General features: G+C 43.7%; 8 protein-coding genes across 8 annotated transcripts; 3 read left to right on the forward strand and 5 right to left on the reverse strand.

The window, feature by feature from the left end:
- Positions 1-1,388: 1,388 nt before the first annotated feature.
- On the forward strand, positions 1,389-3,458 carry PAAG_05538 (hypothetical protein; the record flags this gene model as incomplete). The annotated part of the gene is made up of 1 exon (XM_002792763.1): positions 1,389-3,458. The coding sequence occupies one exon, from the start codon at positions 1,389-1,391 to the stop codon at positions 3,456-3,458; it is 2,070 nt and encodes a 689-aa protein (XP_002792809.1).
- An 887-nt stretch (positions 3,459-4,345) lies between these two features.
- On the reverse strand, positions 4,346-5,026 carry PAAG_05539 (hypothetical protein; the record flags this gene model as incomplete). The annotated part of the gene is made up of 2 exons (XM_015845606.1): positions 4,346-4,603; positions 4,826-5,026. 2 exons carry the CDS (start codon positions 5,024-5,026, stop codon positions 4,346-4,348), a joined length of 459 nt encoding a protein of 152 aa, XP_015699832.1.
- A 1,867-nt stretch (positions 5,027-6,893) lies between these two features.
- PAAG_05540 (hypothetical protein) lies at positions 6,894-8,503 on the reverse strand (the record flags this gene model as incomplete). The annotated part of the gene is made up of 2 exons (XM_015845607.1): positions 6,894-7,022; positions 8,330-8,503. 2 exons carry the CDS (start codon positions 8,501-8,503, stop codon positions 6,894-6,896), a joined length of 303 nt encoding a protein of 100 aa, XP_015699833.1.
- A 1,440-nt stretch (positions 8,504-9,943) lies between these two features.
- On the forward strand, positions 9,944-11,786 carry PAAG_05541 (high-affinity glucose transporter; the record flags this gene model as incomplete). Its single annotated transcript, XM_002792766.1, has 4 exons — positions 9,944-10,233; positions 10,355-10,555; positions 10,613-10,990; positions 11,078-11,786. 4 exons carry the CDS (start codon positions 9,944-9,946, stop codon positions 11,784-11,786), a joined length of 1,578 nt encoding a protein of 525 aa, XP_002792812.1.
- A 1,700-nt stretch (positions 11,787-13,486) lies between these two features.
- On the forward strand, positions 13,487-14,073 carry PAAG_05542 (hypothetical protein; the record flags this gene model as incomplete). Its single annotated transcript, XM_002792767.2, has 2 exons — positions 13,487-13,628; positions 13,778-14,073. The coding sequence occupies 2 exons, from the start codon at positions 13,487-13,489 to the stop codon at positions 14,071-14,073; spliced, it is 438 nt and encodes a 145-aa protein (XP_002792813.2).
- Positions 14,074-14,534: 461 nt separating this feature from the next.
- PAAG_05543 (hypothetical protein) lies at positions 14,535-15,632 on the reverse strand (the record flags this gene model as incomplete). The annotated part of the gene is made up of 1 exon (XM_002792768.1): positions 14,535-15,632. One exon carries the CDS (start codon positions 15,630-15,632, stop codon positions 14,535-14,537), a length of 1,098 nt encoding a protein of 365 aa, XP_002792814.1.
- Positions 15,633-16,910: 1,278 nt separating this feature from the next.
- On the reverse strand, positions 16,911-17,246 carry PAAG_05544 (hypothetical protein; the record flags this gene model as incomplete). The annotated part of the gene is made up of 1 exon (XM_015845608.1): positions 16,911-17,246. The coding sequence occupies one exon, from the start codon at positions 17,244-17,246 to the stop codon at positions 16,911-16,913; it is 336 nt and encodes a 111-aa protein (XP_015699834.1).
- Positions 17,247-17,264: 18 nt separating this feature from the next.
- Positions 17,265-17,991, reverse strand: PAAG_05545 (hypothetical protein; the record flags this gene model as incomplete). The annotated part of the gene is made up of 3 exons (XM_002792770.1): positions 17,265-17,498; positions 17,575-17,753; positions 17,898-17,991. 3 exons carry the CDS (start codon positions 17,989-17,991, stop codon positions 17,265-17,267), a joined length of 507 nt encoding a protein of 168 aa, XP_002792816.1.
- Positions 17,992-23,818: the final 5,827 nt, after the last annotated feature.

A 23,818-nucleotide genomic window follows, 5' to 3' on the forward strand; every position in this document is an offset into this window, starting at 1 on the left:
GAAAATAATTCATAATATAATTAGCTTTATTTTCTTGATAGTTGAAACTTGAAGACATTTGATTTTGACTCAAGTCACAAAAGTGATTTGTTTGCTTGTATGTTCTACTTACTTGTGAATTACATTAAAACTATTTAATTACATAATTTTTGATATTTATTGTTCTATTGATTTTATTATTTCAGTGTGATGCTCTCATTATGTGTAAGTCGCAGCAGCAAATGTCAATTTATTTATTCAGATTTAGAATTCATTAAACTATCATTTTCTCCAGTCTCAGTCAAATTTTGTTTTATATTGTACATAAATCCGTTCATGAAAATCAACCATTGAGTCTATTTGCAAAAGTAACGTGAGATACACCAAATAAACATGTGAGCTTCACAAGTGTTTCCTGCTTTTTAAGAGCAGAAATTGTAAGTTCAATTCGGCCCTCTATTTCTGTAAAGTTTTGTGTATTTATCTTGCAAATTGATGGTATAAATTACGTTAGGCTGTGTGCTGGGTTTTATTTATTTAGCTCGGTTAAAAGTCACACCACTTAAAGGTTAGTTAACTAGTTTCCATGGCTCCAGGTCTCTCAAAATAGGAAAATTGGCACAAGCATCCAGATATCCGAAACCCTGCCAAACAAGGCTTTTGTTCTTTTAGCAGGGCAGAGCTCTGAGATGGTCTAACTAACTGTTATTGGTTGAAAGACTCACAGGCTCTGGTCATTTGTTGAGCCCCGGCTGGCTCTCCCCAGTGTTAAAAGTAAGGCGGAGAACACGCAGAACGGATATCATCGAGTCTACGGGTAAAAGCCCTCTCTTTTCTCACGTCTGTGCTTTTATTAGACAGTGATCATTCAGACTCCACCGCATTTCTCGGCGCAATACCTGACACGAGCTGCTGATTAGTTGGTTCGTAGTTAACCGTGTTTGGGAGTCTGCCAAACTTGTTCACTAACGTTAGTTAAACGGCTTAATGCCAGCTCGTTGGACTGCGGCTCTCTAGAAATGAACTACCATAATACTCCGTACAAAATCGCCGATTGAGCCATTTTACAACGGGTTAGGTGGAATGTGTGACTGTTACTCATTTACCAAGGCATTTACAGATTACCTCCGCTCAAGTTAACGATGTTCTTTGAATCTGGTAATGGGTCACGGTACGAGACGATCATGCCATCCAGTATCTGAACACTGCATATAGCCAGCTATCAGCCTCGCCAGAGCCCTCTTTTCTGTCGAAGAATCGATTACTAGACGCTCTCTGTTCTACTAGGATACTAGAAACTGGACATCCAGCTTCGAAATTGATGAGATATCGATTTTCCATCGTTTATCGTTGTTGCGAGTTTTTTGTTTCCCGGCTTGCTATCAATTCACACCCTCATATATCTGAACATGGTGACAATTCAAGAGCGAATTGCGGCCTTGAACCAGGCGCATGTTGAACGAGCACCCGCTGCTTCCTCTTCTCGAGAAATCAAACCAGATCTACCTGGCCCTAGACCTCCCATTTCCCAGAGAGACATTCCCGATGCTAACCATGATTCCCGCCCCTCCTACGCGTCAGTTAAAGATCATATTATACTTCCCCCACCGACGATCACTAGGGCGGGCCAGAGGGTCCCTACTCCCCCACAAAGGCCAAAAAAGGTACCGCCTCCCCTGCCTGCGAGAAAAGCTACGGCTACGACCCGGTTACCTCCGCTGCCTCAGCGCAAGTCATCCGATATCTCTCACCGGAGAAACTCTGGTGATTCTTCAATTTCCACCCCCTCCATATCCGCAAACTCAACAACTTCAACTGGAAATGGCAGATCACCTCCTCCCAGGTCAATCTCGTCTGAAAAAACAGCGACCTGCAGGCTGGCACCAGAATGGGGAGAAATCTCCCTTCCGCCATTGCCTCCAAAGAGAAATGGGAATATAAATGGAAACCAGACGCTGAGATCTCAATCGTCTGTGGGGGGTCTTGATTCGGATTGCCAGCCGTCGTCCACCTCTGTCTTTTCCGTTGCACAGAAGTTACCCATTCGGTCAACTTCATCTTATGCCAATGGTCTACCTCCTCTTCCATCGCGGAAATCTGCGAATGATGATTTTGCCAAGCCCCCTCAGTTACCCCAGCGAAAAATCCCCCCACCTGTCCCTCCATCTAGTGTCCTTGAAAAGATAAAGGCGTCGTCATTTGCTACTATAAATAATCACTCAACAAGTCACGAACCGGTAACCGATGGCTGCGAATATGTTCAACAGGCCAATGGCTCAGTCCCTTCTGTACCAATCAGGTCTCGTCCTGATTTGTCGAAGATACAAGCAACAAAACCACGCATTCCTCCCTCCCCAGCTCCTGTTACCGGCTCGTCAGATCTATGTATGATATGCCGTGATTTTTCTGGCCCGGATAATCACGCAGCAAAATTCCCCAGGCAATCACTTCCTACGAATGATCTTGCCAGGCTCGCCAATCAACTCACCGCTCCTTTCCCATCTCTCACGGATAAAGCCCGTGCGATATTTACCTGGCTCCATCATAACATCGATTACAACGTTGACGCATTTTTTAATAATAACTTGACACCCTCAACAGCAGACAGTACCTTTGCCACCGGCCTGGCAGTTTGTGAGGGGTATGCTGAGCTCTTCGAACGGTTGGCGACGTTTGCTGGATTAGAGGCCCGAATAGTTTCAGGCCATGGCAAAGGCTACGGTTACACTCCACTTCCACCAGGCTCCCCAATACCTCCATACAACAGTAACCATGCTTGGAACGTGGTGCGCATTGACAATGGACGCTGGAAGCTCATCGATGCCTGCTGGGGTTCCGGCAATGTTAGGGGTAAAGGACAACCGTACAACAAAGATTTCACCCCGGAGTATTTCACCATGACCAACGATGAGTTCGGCAACAAGCACTTCCCATCCAATCCGAGCGATTTTTACCGTGACGACGGCCGTCCATGTATATCCTGGGAAGAATATATGAGCATTAACCCTTCCATGCCAAATGGTGTTGAACCTCCTATCATATATACTGGTGTAAAAGCTGAACTTGGAATTGGAGAAAAAACACTCCAGCCCCGATCGAAGAAAATTTCCATTCACCAACAATCCCCGATACGGTTCCAATTCGGCCTCCTTTGCGAACACTGGACGCTGGAGCGAAGTAATATGCAGACTCCGTATCTCTTTATTCTAATGGCTAATGGTATTGATGGACGCAATAAGGAATATCTTCCCTTCCATTATGTACGTGGATCTGGTCCAGGTGCTGGCGGGGACATTTGGTACGTCGATGTCCCCAATCCTCGTATCTTGGGTGCCCCGGGACAGAAACTGCACATCTACAGGGTGACGAGTTTTGGAGACATGCAGGACACTCAAGGTCTTACCAGAGAGGAGTTCCTCCGTGGCATTGGAAGGGTGGCTATGGGATTTGGGGGCGTTGCGGAGTGGGAGCTTATATGATCAAGCATCAATTGATCGGCTGGTTTCTGGATACGATTTTTTGTCGATTGTTATGCGGGTGTCCGATTCTCTTGGTTTCCACCTTACTGTCTCGTAGGTAATGCCCTTTTTATGAGTCTAGTATGCCTCTTCTTCGATATCTTTAATCCACGTTTTTATAGACGGCGAGTAGAGCTCTTGAAATGCGACGAGTTCTCCCGCATGTTCCTTGCCGACACTCGACTGTCCTGTTTTTTGCATTATCCGCCTATATCAGTTTATACCATTCACATCTGGTATTAGGGCTAATTGAGCTCTACTTCGGTCGATAGCACTGAAATTCATTCATTTCTTAAAGCATTTTTTTGATACGATTCTGGTCATGAATCAATCCACTCCTAATAGTGCATTGCCAATATTAAAATAATTAGTTGAAAAGTTTAGTGAAAAGCTTCCCTAACTTCTAGGTTTTTCATCGACTTTTGCTACATAATTCCTTAACTAGACGAAGCCTTAACGTTAAATGATCCTCCGGCGTTAATAGTTTGGTGGTTTACAGGTCATGTGTTTCCGTCCAGTGTCACGCTTACAAGGTAAAGAGTGCTGCTCTCAGAAACAGGTCTCGACTCCAACTGCAGCTCTATCACCCACGATGCCAACCATCAGAGGATATTATCAACAGGAACCGTAGACTGCTGTTATTTTGCGAGACGCAACGATTAAGTCACCCATGTCGTTTTATTCTATGCTACTTGCTCTGAATTATCACGTCACCATCCATTTTTCCCCATGACTGTCAACCCAGCCAAAATCATGCGAAAGAATAAGCTCCACCGCCTCTCATCGTCATCCAATTTCTTTACATGAAGCATATGCTCATGAGCCGCCGCCTCTTTATCAGCATGTGCTCAAATAACACAACCAGGTTGGTTTGGATCTGGGAAGACCGCTAACTCCCTCGTCCCCTTATATACTCTGACATCATGAGCGGTATCGCCCGCCAAACACATCCATTTTTCTGAATCAATACGTACCAGGAGATTGAAGTGGCCGGCAAGATGGCCTGGGGCGTCGATGATAAAGACAGAACCGTCCCCAAAGTAGTCCATGGCGGCTGGCAACGACCCAAGAACTTGCCAGGTCTGGCTTTTCCCACTTGAGGGTAACTAAATCAATGATGACGGTGATGACTATGGAGAAGGGAGTTCGACGGTCTGTTGCAGGGGAAGAAGATTTGAATCAAAGATCGAGTCTGGATCTGCCGGGTACGTGTTTGGGCGGCGCAAGCAGCGCGTTCATTGCGCCTGGCCCAATGACGAATTTTGTCTTGGGCGCTGAGAACTTCGCGGGTCCCCGACGTGGTCATAGTGCAGATGGGAAAAGAAAACCATGTCAATGTCCGTTTTTGGGTCTATGTTGGCTTTTTCGAGGCTATCAAATACACCCTCTTTAACATTGATGATTTCTGGTGCGCGAATTCTTTCGGCTACAGGAGGGATATAGTTCTCCGCGTCCTCGCGCAGGCCTAGGTCGAATATCATTTTGTGCCCGTCGGTTAATGCGTGAGTAACCATGACATTGAGGGACATGTCAGGGTCTCTTTTGATCCTTGGACAAAGTGTTCGCCACGGAGGTGGATGTGGCCACCGGATAATATGAAGAGAGCTACGACTGCGGCAATTGCGAGGTTGCTGCCATCGTATTGTTTGGATGATTGTTGGGGTTCGGAGGACGGCGTGCAAAAGATTATGAGTTGAATAAAAAGTTGGTAAGTGATATGATATGTGATGCTGGGTTGATCTGTTACGGCTTTTCTGATCAGAGGACAATATCACTTTCCAAATCTTCCAATCCGCGAGGTTATGACTCCCAATTTGTTATACGAGCCAGCGATGACATGTTGTGGGGAAATGCCCCACATGGATACATACTCTCCAACTACCGTATCGAAGCAACCGATCGTCCCAGGCAATTTCCTCGGATGGCAGAAAGTTGAAACTCGTCATGAATCGGGTGATTTGTCATTTTATTGTATAGAATACGACTTCGAGCTCCAGCGCTGAACTCCTCAATTGATAATGTTGTGAATTTTTGCAACTGGGCTGTGAGATGTATGTAGTTTACTAACACCCGTTTGTGATGCGACAATGTCAGCCTGATATTTTTCAGTGAGAGCGGAGAGGTGACATATCTCTATTGACCTTCTAAGATCTTTCGGTTTCGACGAACGATCACGAAAGTCCTGAGTACAATGACTCCTTAAGGGTGCTGTTGATATCTGATTCTTCTGAGCTTAATTTTATCTGAGCTCTCCTGTGCGTCCTCCAACGGTCGGGTGCATGTGTACAGTACAACATACTGAAGGTTGTGCTCGCTCAACAATTTGAGAGTAGGGTGAAGAGGCAGACGGTAAGGGCGAAGATTTATGGTAAGAATCCGCTTCTCATGTAGTGCAGACCACAGGGAAGGTTGAAAACCGCTAGCTGGTGAAAGCGGTTTGGTTTTTTTTCCGCCATAGTGATGGTTAGAACCAACTGACTGTGCTGTGTAGATTTCTATTCTTTACGCCCTTTCTTTCTGTTGGGACTAAGAGCAGAGCACTTCTCCGGAATCAGAGTTGACACGAAAAACTGGTCGTAAAGCCGGAGAACGAGTGTTTGGGAACCTTAGCAATGCATATCAAACACATTGTAATGTCAGTCCAATGCTAATAAGAAATTAATATAGATTATCCCTATTATTACACAAAGTCAACATATACATACCCTTTCTTCCATCCAATTTCTTTAACCCTGAGCCTACTTAATATTCAACAAGCAGAACAGTCATCTAGAACAGTCATCTAATACTATGGAATTCAACCTCCCCACCAAGATTCAAGTGGGTCAAAGATGACAACAACCAAAAAGAGTACAGGGCTTGTGACATAGATACGCCGCATTTACAATTCTCCAGCCCCTGCTAGACAGCGTGCTTGTTGTGCAACCCATTAGGGACACTCAGTGCTACTTCGGCAGTGCAACATACCTAGATGCGGTTATGTACATACAACTAAATATGAACTACGATTCAGGGGCATCGGGTTAGTGTGATATTTGTAATGTGCGACGGCTCTGACAGGGTGTATGCGGAGAGGTGGAAGCTATTTCCATTTCTGCGGCATGAGCAGGAGTGCGTCATTGGGTTCACATCCGCCCATATCATATCTATTTTCATATGAGCTTTAGCAGGAAGAAAACAGAAGTCGTCTGGTCTTCCGGCCATCTTAGGGGAGCAGTCATCGTTTTTCCATGTGGGTTAGTCAAGATTGGTGGTGGGATTGACCTAAATATCAGCCAAGAGCAGGACTAAAGGGTTGTGTTCCACAATCTTCTCACAATCGTAATTAAGCATTCGAATGCCTCGGGATACGGAAATGATGGGCTGTTTCGATACAAGTGCCGAAACCTAGAGATTTTACACGAAGACTCGCCACTTCCTTTCGTCTGGTGCCTCTTTCTTCCATGCCTCGCGAACATTGCAAACTTCATTCGGTCCAGAGGTTGGAGTCCCGTGGGCAGAATTGGGAGAGGGCGCAACGGCCAACTATATATATATATATATATATATATAAAGAGCAAAAGTGTAAACCAAGAAGACAAAGGCGCTAAAAGAAGTAGACCATTCAAGTTACCAAACACCGGCGCAATTGTTTGAGTGGTAGCTTTCATGGTGCAAGGCCGGATAAAGGTTCAATATCTTCCATTGGGCATCCTAGACCCAGGGACCCAAAGCATTCCGCTGGAAAGTTGATGATGTGGTAAGCCGAACAGCGTTGTGGCCTGGCCGGCTTTTATTTGGTTCGTAGGGTCTGATGATCTCGAATAAACCCTGGAACAAGCAGACTCAGGGTGAGAACCCCCCAAACACCCTCAATAGCTTTAATTCTAGGCGCCCGCAATGAGACTTAATCACTGGGTGTGAGTTATGACAAGTTCTACGCAATAACCGAACATGGCCTTAACTGTGCAGTCTGTCAGTTAACCAATAAATAACCACTCAGATGATCAGGTTCTTGGTTAGCTGATGTTCGAAACTAACTTGCATCCGCTGGACAAGCAATTTGCAGATCGAGGCGAGTTGTTATTGTTGAAAGAATGCTGAGCAGCAATCAAGTAACGTAATGAAAATCTCATAGTCCTAGCAAGCCGTAAATGGGTTGCTGTTTCATTTCCGTTCCTTGGATTTGCACATGTTGTTCATCGTTTAGTTGTCGGTGCATAGATATAAAGTGGCATGATTGAATAAGCGTATCGATCGATTTGCATTTAGCTCCTAGTGTGTAGGGATCAATCGATCCCGCAGGGAATATGCATATCACCAATGCCTAAGATATGGCGGATGATTTCAGTGGCTTCAAACCTCGGAGTCAGTGCTGATAACTTTGAAGTTAGCCACAGGGGTGAGGGGCGCAAGTACTGTAAAGTATATACGCTCATCTGCTTTACAAGACAGTAAGTACGCTTTTGACTTCCGTTTCGTCTCTCCCACCAAAGAAATGAAGTGAGATGGTTGGCTGTTTCGTGCTTGAAACGCGCACTGCTTGGTACTTTCAAGCCGCACCGAAGCCGCGCCGAAGTCATCCTGACCCGCTCCGTCTATCTAGTGGTTGGAAGGAATAACATTAATCCGCGAAAAATGCGCTTCGGTGAGCTCCACCGTTTTAATAAGTATAAAGGGAGATAAACCACGTCGAGACGTCAAGGTCATGGAGGATTAAGAACCTAACTTCGTTCAAGTGACCAAATAAATTTTCAAAGAGCTGAAGGATTTGTGCAAGCTACTGATGCCTAACCGGGTTCTCATCGAGGGAAATAAGAGACGATAGGAGAGGAATAGGGCACAAGGCTCACCGAGACCTTGATGTTTTTAGTACTGCAACGTCGATAAAGAAGCTCGTAGTGGGAGCCTGGGCCAGCAGTCGCAAGGGAATGGATAAGAGCATTGCATCGACCAACCGTTCGGCGGTATTGTGGATGGTGGAGATTTACATTCCCCGCTTCAAATGCTTGATCGATGCGAAGCATCTGATGAGACGCCTAAAGCGTGATCCTAGGACCAAAAATTCTAAAAATTATCAGCCTTGGGAATGCTTGATTTTTGTGGGGTGAGGAGCCCATTAAACACATCGCGTTTTCCAGGATTTAGAAGGGATTGGAAATTTACAACTTCCTACCTGGCTGATTACCGCTCATCTAAAATAACTGTTCTGATCAGGCATGATATATATACAACTATGCATATCTCTGTGAATCTGCTGATATTTTCTTGTCAAAGGTTGTGTACAGAGTATACATATCGTATCATTCGGAGAAGTTATTTTAGCTTTTAGCCACGATGTAATTAGCCAGGAAGCGGCGCCGTCGTCAACCCCCCGACTTAGATTGTTATTTGCCTCTTCCCAGGATATTTATATCGATTTTCGGACTTGGCCAAAGAACTTACCGAAACCTGGAGGTCCGCTGAAAATGTCAGCAGGCCACCGTCACAGCCCTGTCCTTGTTTTATTCCTTGAAGAGCGACGCTCTCTTCCAGATTCTGACGTCCCTAATCCCACGAATGATCTCTTTCTTTTGGAAACTCCGACGGTCCTCGGCCTTTATTTACACGGAGAAAGCAACATTAGATGTCATAGCTTAATCTTTGCCAGCAAGTAGTTTCTTAGTCTTCTAAAGGAAATGACATCGGGAAGTGAAGGACAATAAGCCAAGACAGAAGTTTTGGGAAGGGACTTTAGCTGCAATGAAACTTGCACGCGCAGCCGCAGCTTCGTCATATGTGGAAAAAGTTTTATGTTATGGTGCAACAAGCAAATATCGAAAGCCTAATCAGGATTAGCCGCACATGTGGGGACCAAGATGGCGGTTTAACTGACAGCAGCTGAGAGGATACTTTGGACAAACATGCTGGGGAGGGGAAACGGGAGTTTGCAGGGAATTCAGCCACTGAATGATTTGAAAGGGAAGTTGGTTCGGATTACCGATGCAGCAAGGGATCATCAATTCTAGGAACTAAACTGCAAAAGGTCTAGGATATGTTGATCCAAATAGAATGCACCCCAAATCTCGGCAACACAGCTCTGCATCCATGGATACAGGTAGATTGCAAAATCTAGTTTGACAGCAACCTAGAACGCGAAAAGCTGGAGAATGGTGGGAGGAATACGGAGTATGCAAAGATACAATCGTGCGGGATCCCTGCTCGTGATGTGTTGTGCCACACAGTTGCCCTTCCCCACACCTTGCTGTCTCTGTCGTCTCTTGTTTGTATAAAGCAGCTGTATTATCCATCACCGCTTCATTGTGATGTACATACTTGGCCATTTCCACGTTTCTTCTGTTACCTTCGGGGTTGTCCTTTAACTTTTATTTTATTTTATTTTTTTTTGTTTCAAAATAAAGCTCGGGAACGAACGGCATAGCACTGGCGGGTGGAAATATATCCCTTCAACGGGATAACAAAACATCATGCCGTCATTAGCTGGCAATATCTATCTCATCGCTGCCGTGTCGGTAATTGGGGGTGGTTTGTTTGGTTTTGATATCTCGTCGATGTCTGCTATTATCGGCACAAGAAACTATCTTTGTTACTTCGATCAGGCTGAGCCGGGTCAGAAATGCAAGGGTCCAAAACCAGATGTTCAGGGCGGTATCACGGCCTCCATGGCAGGTGGCTCTTGGCTAGGTGCTCTTACATCCGGCTTTTTGTCTGATATTTTTGGGCGCAAGAAGTCCATCATGGTTGGTGCAATTATTTGGTATGCCATACTTTCTTCCTCCGCAGCTGAATGCGTTGGGCCATCAACTTTTGATGAGAAAAGTTTTTATATGTTGGATATCAATAACAGGGGAAGCTGACTGGGTTGCTTGTATAACCAGGGTGGTTGGCTCTATTATCACCTGTGCATCGCAGAATATTGGAATGTTGATTGTTGGTCGAATCATCAACGGTTTCAGCGTTGGCATTAGTTCCGCCCAGGTCCCTGTTTACATTGCAGAGTTAGCGCCTCCATCCAAACGTGGTCGTCTGATTGGCGCGCAACAATGGGCAATCACATGGGGTATTATGATTATGTTCTAGTAAGCACCATTCCACGAATAATCTTCTGATTCAGACACTAACACGACAACACCCAGTATTTCCTATGGAAGCAGCAAGCTTGATGGACCTGCGGGTTTCCGACTCGCGTGGGGTTTGCAAATGATCCCCGCTATATTGCTCTTTCTCGGTCTAATACCCCTGCCCGAGTCACCACGATGGCTTGCTCGCAAGGACCGCTGGGAAGATTGCCTTAGTGTGTTGACATTGGTGCATGGAAGAGGTGATCCGAACTCCCCATTCGTCCACCGCGAATATGAAGAGATCAAGGAGATGTGCGAATTCGAACGACGAAATGCTGATGTGTCCTATCTTGAACTGCTTAAACCCAGCATGATCAACCGCACTCATGTTGGTGTATTCACCCAGATCTGGAGTCAGCTCACTGGCATGAATGTCATGATGTATTATATCACGTAAGTCGCCACCCTTCCAGGGTTGTCAAGTGATGGGCTAGTAGTTGTCCTTTTTGAAAGGGGTTCTCATAATGTTTCTTTCCTCAGATACGTCTTCGGGATGGCTGGTCTCACAGGAGATACTCTGATGGTCTCAAGTAGTATTCAATACGTTATCAATGTTGTCATGACCATTCCGGCGCTTCTGTGGGTGGACCGTTGGGGCCGCCGCCCGACCCTCCTAGTTGGAGCTTTCTTTATGATGCTTTGGCTCTTTACCAATGCTGGGCTTCTTGCATCTTACGGGCATCCTGCCCCGGCAGATCGATTGGTCGAAGCTCAATCCTGGTTGATTTCCGGTCCCCCTAGCAAGGCAGTTATCGCATGCTCCTATCTGTTCGTTGCTTCGTTTGCTCCAACTTGGGGTCCCGTTTCCTGGATATACCCACCAGAGCTGTTCCCTCTGCGGGTACGTGGGAAAGCTGTTGCCCTCTGCACATCCGCCAACTGGGCTTTCAACTTTGCCCTTGGCTACTTCGTTCCGCCCGCCTTTGTCAACATCCAATGGAAGACGTATATTCTCTTTGGCGTCTTTTGCGTGGCCATGTTTATTCATGTCTTTTTCATGTTCCCTGAGACATCTGGCAAGACTCTCGAGGAAGTTGAGGGGATCTTCACCGATCCAAATGGCATCAAATACCTAGGAACCCCTGCTTGGAAAACACGCGTTGATTACCACCGTGCAGCGCTGCTGGAGGAGACAGGTGTAAGGGACGAGGAGAAGCTAGAACCACTGCATGCGGATGACAAGAACTAAAGTTCCCAGAGATCCTAAACGTTGTTACTGTGATCGGCTCAACAACGAAATGGACTCTATTTCTGTTAACTGTTCCAATTTTTCTCTGCGAAATACTCACCCCCAGTCAGATAGATGATGGACGTGTAAACCTCTTTGTCGGGATTGCCAACAAATGGTTCTGTTGAAATACACGCAAGTGCCATCACCGCCTTTTCCCCTATAATCATCAGACGTTTAGGAATTTCTGCAAGGGAATAATAGGTCTTGAAAACAGAATAGCACAGCGCAATCCGGTGCATTTCTACCAACCATAGTTTCTCATATGCTTCTTTCGATTTTGCCTTGAAAGTACCCAATACTTACCCTGTACTCAATCGTATATATAACGAGCTCATGTCGCAGCAGCTAATATATGGCCCTTTATCTGATTATCGTCTTGGCAACCAAGTGTTTTGTGTTCATGTCCATAAAGTTAAAAGAGTGTATGTACATGTACATGTTCTATACACTAATATCGTGGATATGTGGGTGGATGACTTAAGCTGAACATCTGCAGCTGAAATGTTTAGCCGACCGGTTTACATCACAAATAATTTTCGGTCTCGTTTTGCTAACATTTGGCGGTGTTTGCAAACGCTGAGAGGTCTGTCCCCCGGAGTAGATTAACCGTACCCATGGGAACCTGGGTAAGCCATGAATATGCCGATGAACAAAAGGAGCATGGATGATTGAACATGACTCACAAACTTCCTCAAAGTGGTTTTGCCAGAATGGGCTTCGTAGTAACGCGATAAGCTGTCCAAATTCCCGCTTTAGACGCGTTAAGCCGAGTTCTGGCTTTCTCTGGGGCTCGTACTGAGGCTGACTGGTATCTCCTCTATATGGGCTCTGCTGAAGGCACTTGGCGAGCATTTCCAGTAACAACAATATTCGCTATTTCTCAAGTGCATTGAATGGCCATTTGAGTTACGCTCACCACTCTCCACATTGCATTGTCCAATGGATTTGTGGCTGCTCGATGGTTCTCTGAGAAATTGGCAGTGAGTTGCTTTCTCCAGTAATAAACGGATTTACAGATGAGGGAAGGGAAAATGCATTAGAATAAACTATAATCCATAATTTGTTAATGAATACTGGTTGTCTTATTTCATCTCCCGTGCATGGCAATGTGTACATGCATTTGGCTTCTAGGGATAGCACTTCACTAAGTAACTCCGTCAAACCAGGCCACCTGCAGTTGACAGTTAAGGGACACAAGAGACATCCCACGATTCTTTCAGGCATGCAATCCCTCAGACTTTTTTTTTTTTTTTTTTTTTTTTTTTTTTTTTTTGGAAGGAAACAAAGCGATTCAGCTTTGAATGCTATGTCATTTCAGATTTTAAGATCTGTGTATTTTTATGTTATTATTTGCTTTATAGGGCTAATGGGAAATCTCGCAAATTTCGGTGCTCAAGTTCCACCCATCGCTGATAGATGGGAAGCTTGGTAACATCCGTTAAGTAGAGACTGCTATTCGCCAACTCAGCTGATCTGATATTGCGTAGCCAGAACGTTTGTCGGGATGGAGTGGGCCTGGTTAGGTAGATAAATCGGAGCATAACCTGGGAAACGGTGGGTGTTCTTTGAGAACAAGCCTTCCTTCCTCTCTCTGGCATTCCATCCATTAACGGACATCAGGACGTTGGCAGACAAATCTACCAAATATCAAAGATGCCATGGATTCCAAAATGTTCCCTTTCGGGACACTTGACGTTGAAACGGGGGTTATGGGCGCATGTGGCTTGCCAACTGGTTGGCTACGTGCTTATAATCACGGGTTTCACTATAGGTATCCGGTTGGGAAGAATGCTAGATATGGTATGCAGACAAGAATATCTTTCCCATTTAAATGTAAGCTTTCAGTTCCTCATTGGATACTAGGCTAAAATGAGGTCCATCTAGCTTTATAACAACACACACCTAATTCTCGGGACGGTTGTTATTGTTGCTTGTCCAACCCTTTATAGGGTTGCTTTACGACCACCATTTCATTGCAACGAAGGAATCAGGTGTGCGGATCTATATTCATGTTTGGTATGGTCGGTTTCTCACTATTCTTGGAATCGTAAATGAGGGTCTTGGCCTACAGCTGGCTGGAAACCCTGAAGCGGGAACCATAGTGTACGGGGTAGTTGCAGGGCTTGTAGGGGTGGCCTATTTCACAAAAGTGGTTCTATTCAAGAACGCAAAGCGGAGCCTGAAAAATGATATAGTAGTTGAAGTTAGGTCGAGGAAATATCCCATTCGCAACAGGCGTGAATAGATACTCAAATGTGAATTCGCTGGGCATTTAGTAATTATTGAGAGAAGATGTTCAGATCAGTCTGCATGATATGATGATGGAAAGGTTTGATATTTTGCATCATAGAAACTAAGCGTGTCCACAAACATTATTGGGTGTGGAGACTTCCTCAATATGACAAACTGCATACCAAAGTTTGCTTAGTCCTTGTTGCTACTTGTATTTACCTAGTTGAAATGAGTGAGGTTGAAACAGTCATGCTTGAGATGGGAGATCTTTCAAGCAAGGTTTGAGTTAAGGTGCTGACTCAGCATAAAGCCATTCTATTCTTGGATTAGCGTTATTTGCAAATCATAACCTGCATCAAGGGAAAACCTTAATCATCAACCATGCTTGATGCGGAAGTCAAATCTAGATCTATAAAAGCTTTTTCGAAAAAATACATTCAACATGACGATATATCCAAAATTCCTAATCTCTTCTTATGCCTTCCAACTCTTCTGTTTCCAAAGCCAATCCTCAAAATCCACCCCTCCTAAATCCTTCGGGATCGCCGTGTGAGGCTGTTCCCACATCTTCGTCGCCTCAAACAACATGTGGCAGGACGGGTTCTCGGCCAAGGCTTTTAACCTCATCGTCTCCGGACTATCTTCGCCCTCCAAAAGTAACCTCCCTTCATACGCTCTTTGCGCAAAGACCTTTGCCCTTGCCTGGTCGCTGTGTGCTATTGTAATCTGCAGTGCATCATTGTAGACTCGCGCAATCCTCGAACCGGCTATACCTTCGTCTACGAGCATCCGGAAAAGGGTATATGCGTCTTGAAGGCAATCATCCGGCTTCGACATCAATCGTCTTCCATCTCCTAGCACAAGATCCAACCGAGCAATCTCCTCCAGACGACCATCTCTCTTCTTAGTCGCTTCCGCAGGAATCGCGCAGACTTCACATCTGCATCTGAAGCCAAAAGCATTCTCAAAACATTCCTGGCGAGTTTCATATAATTCCGTACCGTCGATGTATGCAATTGTAATTTCTTCTCCTTTGTCGATATCTTTAAATGCCTGGATCGTAAGTTTTCCCAGGTTACGATTCCATGTATTTTGTGAATTCGGTTGGCACGAGTGGTTGATACGTGCAGCCTGGGGAAATATAGCTCCCTCTGCCCCTCTTGCGCCAAATGGCATAGCATTTGTTTTGATGGTGCCAATCACAGGACTGCATCTGCCTTTATGGGCATTGTGGAGCGAAAAGAATGATTGCTGCTTCTCTTTACTCAGAGCCTTCAGTGCTTTGAGAATTGTTCTTTCCACATATTCCAAATTCTCCGTCGTGCTGGGGACCGTAAAAAGGGGCTCCTCGAGGATTATTCGTGTGCCTTTCGGGATTTTCGCGGTAGCAAAGCAGCCAAATCCCCTCCCAGGAACAGCTTTGATGTCGTATAGTTCATTATTGCTAACTGGGAGAGTGGTGCCCGTTGCTTGAACTGCCCCATTGCCATTGTGACTAACATTGTATTTTCTTGCTTCCCCGGTCACTCTCTGCTGTCGTTCCTCGAAGGAAAAGTTTTCGTATAAACCCATTTTCAATTTTCTTCTAGTTCGTCTCCAAAGTGGCCCTCTAGTTGTTTTCTCTCCAGTCGCTCTCACAGAAAATGCAAGGGAGGCTATGAGGACTAAGAATAAAACAAATGTGCTGGATGCGCTGTAATGGGCAATCTGGATCCAAACTTTCCTGGATAATTGATATTCAATTTGAGGTTTGATCGGTTAAAAACGTGGTGTTTTTTGACATTGAGTGTAGAACTTTGTTGGTCAGAATTATTAGGAAATTGAAGGTAAGAAATACTTAGGAGAATACAGAAAAGACAAGATAGAACGAAATTTTTATATTGGAAAAATTATGAGATGGAAAGGGAAATAACAAGATGTTGACGGATCAACATCTTGCTGTTATATTGCTCTTGGCATTGAAGAGTTTCTCTTTTGTCATCGAATTGAACTGACTCGGGTGTTTGAGACACTTTAAAGTAAATCAATATCTTCTATTCCCATGTATCAGATATATATAGTGGTACCAACGTATACAGCTAAGGGTTATAAAACTGGACCGATGGTTGAAAGTTTGTACGCAAATTTCACGCTGGTAAAGGGTTCGGCTGGTAGTTAGCCGAGATAATGTAACTTATACAATATAATAAACGCCTGGATTTATTGCCATCGTTGGCTTAGGAGAATCTTTGGAGGCATGTCAGCTGTCATTTCAATAACTGGTGAAAGTTTGGTGCTTCGCAAGATGTCGCTGACCTGACATAACAAGTGCTTTGGGATCTTGGCCGGGTAGGCTTACGGCATCACGTGGAACCCGGCAACCTTGGAAAGGGTTCATTAAAGCTGAAAATAACTATAGTTATAGATGGATTAGCAAGCATGGGAAGAGATTTCAAGACTATGGATGAATGGGCCTGTACAGTTAATTGGGGTTTTTATTGCATCAGCTCTCGGTGCCATTGGGTGTTGTAAAAGTCTAGTAAACGTCTTGCAGAAATGCTGTCTATCGGGCGAATGATCGCTTGCATCTATAGAGGGGATCGTCGTTCGACTAAATAGAGCTGCCTTCGCATGGTCAACCTAAGGCTCTGTCGTTCTCTATCAGTGCAGAACGGACAAGAGGGGTGGTGTAACCCTTAACCAGCTCCGTAGCGGAAAGACAGATGACTCCAAAGTCATTGCATGAAAGGCATGTCCACCAACTTTTTCCCTGCGGTGGAGATCTGGAGAGACAACCCTCAGGCACGTCATATTTCATGGCGAGTCTTGTCAGCGGGATCGGGAGATGATGTATCGTCTTCGCTCTCATCGTTAACCAGCTGGGGTTACCACACTTTGCCAACCTTCGCCGGGAAATGTCTCATCTCCGTTTCCAAGTTTCGTGCTATCTCTACCTCCGCTTCCAGTCCTTCTCGTAGCTCGACTCTTCTTTGACTGGTGTGCTCCTAAAACGGTTTGCAACTGGCTGAAGACTGTGTGTGCCATTGTATAGAAAAGGAACATTTTCATTGCAGTTGCAGATTTTATGGAAGGCTTGTATGACCCAATAATGAGCTCTGGTAATATGCTGGTAGACGTGTCGAGATGGATAGGGGTAGTGAGGTGTTTGATGCAGTGTTCCATATGGCCAAAGACGCATTGATACATGTTCATTACACGATCGTATCAGGATAAAATTAGGAGAAATGATGCGCGATCAGGAACATGGGAATGTGAGGTGGGGGGTACATGTGGATTCCTGGAGGTAGATGTTTGATCGTTGTGCTGGTTCAGGGAGGGTGAATAAGACGAGGAAAGGGAATACACTGCATTCACAATATCTATGACGCTTTGGATGAGCCGAAATATTTCGTTAATCTCAAAAATACGGCCAGCCACAGCAGCATGGATATCGGAAAGCTTAGCAGACACATGCGGCAATTTTGCAGTATGTTAACATAACTTTACATTTAAATCTGCAAGACTTCGAACGTACTGCACTGATGCGTCTTGTGTCTCCACTCCACTCCTTTGGGGGTTGTCCCGTGGCAAAGAAAACAGGAACCAGAGATAGATTTTGAGATGACAGCATGGATTCATTAAAGTTGTTGGAGAAATGCGGCAGCGAAAAGCCATCGACTGCAAGGATTGGAGTTTCTTGAGGCAAATCGGGCACTTAAGGCCATCCGCCAAAGCAAAATCAAAAGATACAGAGCTTGTATGACCAGGTCCTGATAACACGATATGTGCTTTTGTTTGACAGAGATGTGATGTCGGTCTATGAAGTTGAGCACAGTAAGAAACCAAATAACAATTTACCTATCCAGTTTTCCTGAGCTGTGTCTTCGCCGGCTGCGTTCTCAAGGATGTCTTCTTCCGCTGGACGGCCTTGGTAAACCTTAGCATCACCCATTTCTTTTAAATCATCTGCTGCCCTCTTTGAACGGTGACGCGGCGGATGAAAAACAGTCTGTTGTTGACGAAGGCTGCACAGACAGAGCTAATCAAGTCGGGTGCACCTTAAACAACTCTTTTGGCCTTGCAGTCTCTCGCATCGAAGCTTCTGCGAATGGCACCGGCCACAAGCGGATCAAATCTGGCGCTGACCAGCATGGTCCATAGTTGGACCCGACCGAACGCTTCCTGGCTTTTTGTTGTGAGGTTGTGGATGCGTTTGACTTGTGGTTAATTCATCCTCCGAATTCAACGTTGCGTGAAGGCAAATTTAACTAGGGCTTACATCTACACGTTCAGCCTATCAGGTGTCCAGAAGAAAGATAAACAAACACCCTGCGAACCACAAACCAAGAAGGCTTATTGAAACAAGTTGCCAAAGGCACTAATTATGAAAGTCAAGATGAGATGTTTAACCAAAATACGTTATGAGAGACAACCTAATGGTGATTAAAGTTGTAGATTAGCTTCGGGGGCACAATGACCTAGAGTTAGGTGCCTTCAGGCCCGAGAGTTCCTAAGACTGATGCTACAACACTCCGCTCAGGGCTCTGACGTGTGAGCTCCGTACTTCAATTTCGTATCTAGTGCATTGACGCCGGTGAAAACGTTTTGGGCACGATCACTATGGAAGTAGTTAGTTAGTTAGTTGTTATAGTCTCAGAAGATTCCTAGGACCAAGGTTAGACAAAGTTTTATCCCTGATAGATAACGATTTACCGAGATTATGTTCCTTCCCCTCAATTTTATGCCAATCTAGCCATCCAGCCGATATCCAACAAGTCAGATACCTATATGCATCCAATGAAAAAGCTTCAAGGACCGTCTTGCGAATCACCAGGGTTCAGCAGAGTGAGGTCATGCGCTGGCTTCCATGTGCTTATTCCCATGAGGACGTGACAATTGAAATCACAGAAATTGGGATCGATGGGTGAGTTAAATACAGCCAACGCGCTGGAGATATCCATGGAACCTCAATAAATCACATCTTCGACTTGGTTGGATGGGAACTGAAGCTAGCTGGCTTATCCCCGAGGTTGTTCGAGCTGGAATGAAGAATGACCTCGTGCATATTGTTGGAGCCTAGGCTTCCTATTATGGACTAGTGCACCGCACAGTAGTATATAGCATCCCTAAGATAGGCTACCAAATACAACCACTTCAGACGTCCAACAGGTTATGAGCCTGGATAGCTTGTTTTTCTTTTTGAAGAGCCTTCTGCACACTACTTCCGCACTCTATTTCTTCTTCTTTTATCTGAGGTATAAAATGTCTCATGTGGACTATATTGCTGAATTGCAGCAAGAACCTGACAAAAAATAACTGTTTTAAAAGCTTTGATTATGAGAAACAAATTGAACCCAGGAGAGGTAAACAGATGTCTTCAAGAACATGAGCTGCAGAATCATTGGATACCTTTGCAAGCAACAACATGAATAGAGATGAATATAATATATTTACCTCTGAGTCTAAAGGAGAAACTGATCAAAGAGATGAAATAAATACAAAAAAAAATCAATATGAATACGATGTGAATGATGATAAAATACATGAAAAGATAGTGTTAGGGAGCGAATGCGAGCTGCATAAGAAGGAAGCTCTCTGCGTTGCTAACTGCTATATAACGAATTACTAAGGTTGGTGAGGTGAGGAAAAAGGGTGTCAGAGTCTACTCAGGTTATAAACAGCCCGCGTGATCACGTGACCGGATCACGGCCGATCTGCTAAATGTAGCGGCGCCCGCCTGGGTGGCGTTGCCCTAACGACCGCCCCGCCCACACGTGATCGCTTGTATGTAATATAGCAATAACCTAGCTAGCTCCTCCGAATAGAAGGTTCAACCATCCCACAGGTTATAGCCCAGATAGCTGGTTTTTAATAAAAATCATGTTAAGAACAGCTGTGTACATGTCTGAATGAGTTCACCCTCTGATCTAATGACTGGACTATCTACTCCTTTAACAGAGAGAAAGTGATCTTTACAATCATATTCTAGAGCTGTTGGAGTGTTCCCATCACTGACAAGAACAAAGAATTAGAAGGCCTGGAGCAGAAACCAAGTTCAAACCACATCATGAATTCATCAAGCCGCGAGTCTGGTGAAACACTTGATTCTGAGTCTATATGTGAATTCACAGCAGCTAGTGAAGGAACCTCAAGCCCTTAGTCTCAAATGCCTACTTCTAATGTAAGTGGCATGATTACAATGAGTGTAGCAGATTTGTTGGCCTTTTGTCAACAAATAACATGTCAGAACACTTCAAATATCAATAATGATACACCTGTGGATGATTTCAAATCTCACATTCATGAATATCTGTAAAGGGTTAAGCTCTAAGAACTAGAGGCTAGTCCTCCTATATAACAAGGATGAATTGCTTGAGAAAGGGAAGAAAAGAATGAGATGAGAACTTGAGCTTAAGCAAGCTCACATAGCATGATCACATGTACATATGCAAATGATGACTAGGCTGAGTCAGCCAGTCAGAGCAAATCTAGAAGTTCAATCTCTTATAATACTCTCCTTCTCCCTCTTTGTTGCAGGCCTTTACAACTATTTAAAGCTCTCTTTACATCTAATTTTGCCTGCTGAGAGGCCTCCCAAGTGTTCAAGACCTTCACTTCTTGTAGAAGAATTGCATCATTTCATGTAGACTCAGTCCAATCTATTCATTTAACAAGGTATTGCTTTTTTCTCTGATAGATTCATTCACTCTGAATTTTCTCAATCTCAAACTCAGGTCCTTTCAGAATCTCTATAGTGAGTGACTGTCAGTCAGTTTGTCTCTGATTAGACAGAGAATTCATTACTGCAGCATGTAGAAGCTTTACATTAAAGACATTGTGAATGTCAGATGAAATGTTCAATTGATAAGCATGAGATTCTATCTTTTCTAGCATAATATATTGATTGTATTTCATGTTCAGCTTTTTGCACAGATGATTAGTTCTCATGTTCTTTAAACTCAATCAGATCTTATCTTCAGATTGAAAGCTTGAAGCTGAGTCTCTTCATCTATTCATATATTTCTCTTAAGATTGCTGAGCATCTGTCATTTTTACTTGAGCTCACTTCAACACTTCACAGGCCTTTCTCATATAATCATCTGCAAACTCAATGAGATTATGTGATATTTCAATGAGAGGTGCATCAGCTATATCAATGGAGGAGACATGGAAAAGATGTGTTAAAAAGAATGAGCTTATGTCTGTTGAGACAGCATCTCTATTATTGATGATCAGCTCTGCTAGAGAGAGTCATTCATGCCAATCATTCTGTTGAAAGCTAATGTACTTGTGTAGATAGATTTTCAGAATCTGATTCATTCACTCTGTAGCTCTGTCAGTCTCTGAGTGATAGACTGTGAAGAGTCATCTCTTAATGTCTAATTTTTCACACACCTGAGTTTAAAATATACTTGTGAAAGCTGACCTTCAATCTGACACTATCACCTTAGAAATGCCATGTTGAGGAATGATGTTGTGAAGGAACACTTTAGTCACTATCTTCACATCAGTTTTCTTAACTGCTTTTAATATAATTCTCTTAATCAGTCTGTTCATTATAATCATGATGTTTGTGTACTCTTTAGAGCTTGATAAGTTCACAATAAAGTCCATGAAAAGCTCCTGCCATATGTGTTCAGGAATGGAGAGAGGCTTAAGTAGTCTCTGATGTTAATTTCTCTATGCAGTGTTTGATCTGTAAAGATGACAGTTTCTGATCATTCTTCTCACATCAGCAGCATAGCCTGACCAGTAGAACTCATGTCTTAGAACTCCTGCCATTTGCTCTCACCTGAAATAGCTGGTAAGAGGTGAGTCATGAGCCTCATGCACTAACCTGGTTTGAAGAGGTTTGAAGTCTGACACTCACTTATGATCTCAAAAGAGAAGCTTCTCATTCTCATTTAAAGAGCACTCAGAGATGGAGGTCTTAATGCTGAGTTCAGAAGGAAATCTAAATCTTCTCTCATGAAGAATTTGCTTCAGACACTGCAGGATCTTATCATTTTTGCAGGTCTCATTCCACTGAGCTTGAAGAGACATCTCAGGTTTCACACTGACAGCAGTCACTATTGATTCCATTCCAGATGCCAGTATATTAAACTTAAGTAGTTGAGCTTGCCTCTGCTTGATTCTCTCATTATCAGCACCCTGTGACATGTTCTGCTCTCTTCATGATAGAGTGTCTGGTTCAGCATTCAACTTCCCTGGCTGGTAATCAATTCTGAAGTTGAATTGATAGAGAATATTCATTCAACATAGCTGTCTTTCATTTAGTCTATGTGTAGTCATGAAGTATTCTAGATTCTTATGATCTGTGAGGATCTTGAATTCCTTTACACTTCATAGTTCAGCATTTCATTTCTTTAAACACTCAATTATTGCTAATAACTTCTTATCATGAATCTTATAGTTGCATTCTGCAGGTGAATGCTTATGAGAGAAGAAGGCACATGATTGTAGAATGCTCTGCTCATCATATTGTAGCAGCACTCCTCCTGAGATGTAATCTGAGAAGTCTGTTTTCAATATAGTCTCACAGTCAGAGTCAAATTGAAGCAGGATTGAAGCAGAGATAAACATTGATTTTAGACACTTAAAAGCTTTCTCAGCCTTGCTCATCCACAAAAAAGAAACATTCTTGCATGTAAGAATTGTCAGTGAGATCACAATCTTTGAGAAATCCCTGATAAATTATCTATAGAAATTGGCAAAGCCTAAAAATCCTTGTACACCTTTAAGAGTAGTAGGTGTCACCTATTCCAAAACAGCTTTAACCTTCTCTAAATCTATTTGTATACCCTTGCCTGCTTCAATGATGAATTCAAGATATTTTGTGCTGTTCATCTCAAACTCACTCTTTCTGATGTCTGCCTGCAGATCTGCTTCCCATAGACACATAAGCATCTTTTGTACATGCTCATGATGCTCTTGTAAGCTTCTTGAGGAAAATATTAAGATGTCATCTAAATAGACTGAGTAGAAGTTGTCCAGATATCCACATAATGCTCAGTTGATATATTTTTGAAATGTGCTTAGAGCATTGGCCAAACCAAAGGGTGTAACCAGCCACTCAAATAGCCTGTATCTGGTTCTAAAGGCTGTCATCCACTCATCACCTTCCATGATTCAAATCTTGTGAAAAGCTGCAATAATGTTCAGCTTAGTGAATCATTTAGCCTGTTCAATTCACTGTAGATTCTCATTGATTAATAATAGAGGATATCAATTCTTTTGAGTGATTTTGTTAAGAGCTCAATAGTTCACACAGAATTTTAGCTCACCCCCAGACTTCTTCACAAATAGTATGAGGGCGGCTGCAGGGGAGTTGCTCACCCTAATAAAACTCTTATCTAGATAATCTGTAAGAGTCTTTCACAAAGCCAGTAGTTTCTCTCAAGATATATTATATAATGAGTCTCAAAGGGATTGTTCTGCACTATCATCAGTCTTTTTAATCAGTTCAATCTCATGATCTCTATCTGAGTCATGAAGTAGAGGTAGAGTGTCAGCAGCTTCCTTATCAAATATATTCAAAAATTCATGATAATGTTCAGGTAGCTTTTCTCTAGGGTCAATTTTTGATTTCACTTCTAGAGCCTTTTGAATGTTGGTCAAACTGATGATGAAGATCTTGATGTTTCACTTCTCTTGAGTGCTTACAAGCCTAGAGAAGCTTACAGCAGAGATGGAAATCACATCAGCTTTTGCATTTGAACTAGACTCTATTTCTATACCACTCTCTTCAAATCTCACAATTCTTTGATGAGGGATCACAG

This window comes from Paracoccidioides lutzii, assembly GCF_000150705.2.
Source record: "Paracoccidioides lutzii Pb01 unplaced genomic scaffold supercont2.14, whole genome shotgun sequence".
NCBI classification, from domain to species: domain Eukaryota; kingdom Fungi; phylum Ascomycota; class Eurotiomycetes; order Onygenales; family Ajellomycetaceae; genus Paracoccidioides; species Paracoccidioides lutzii.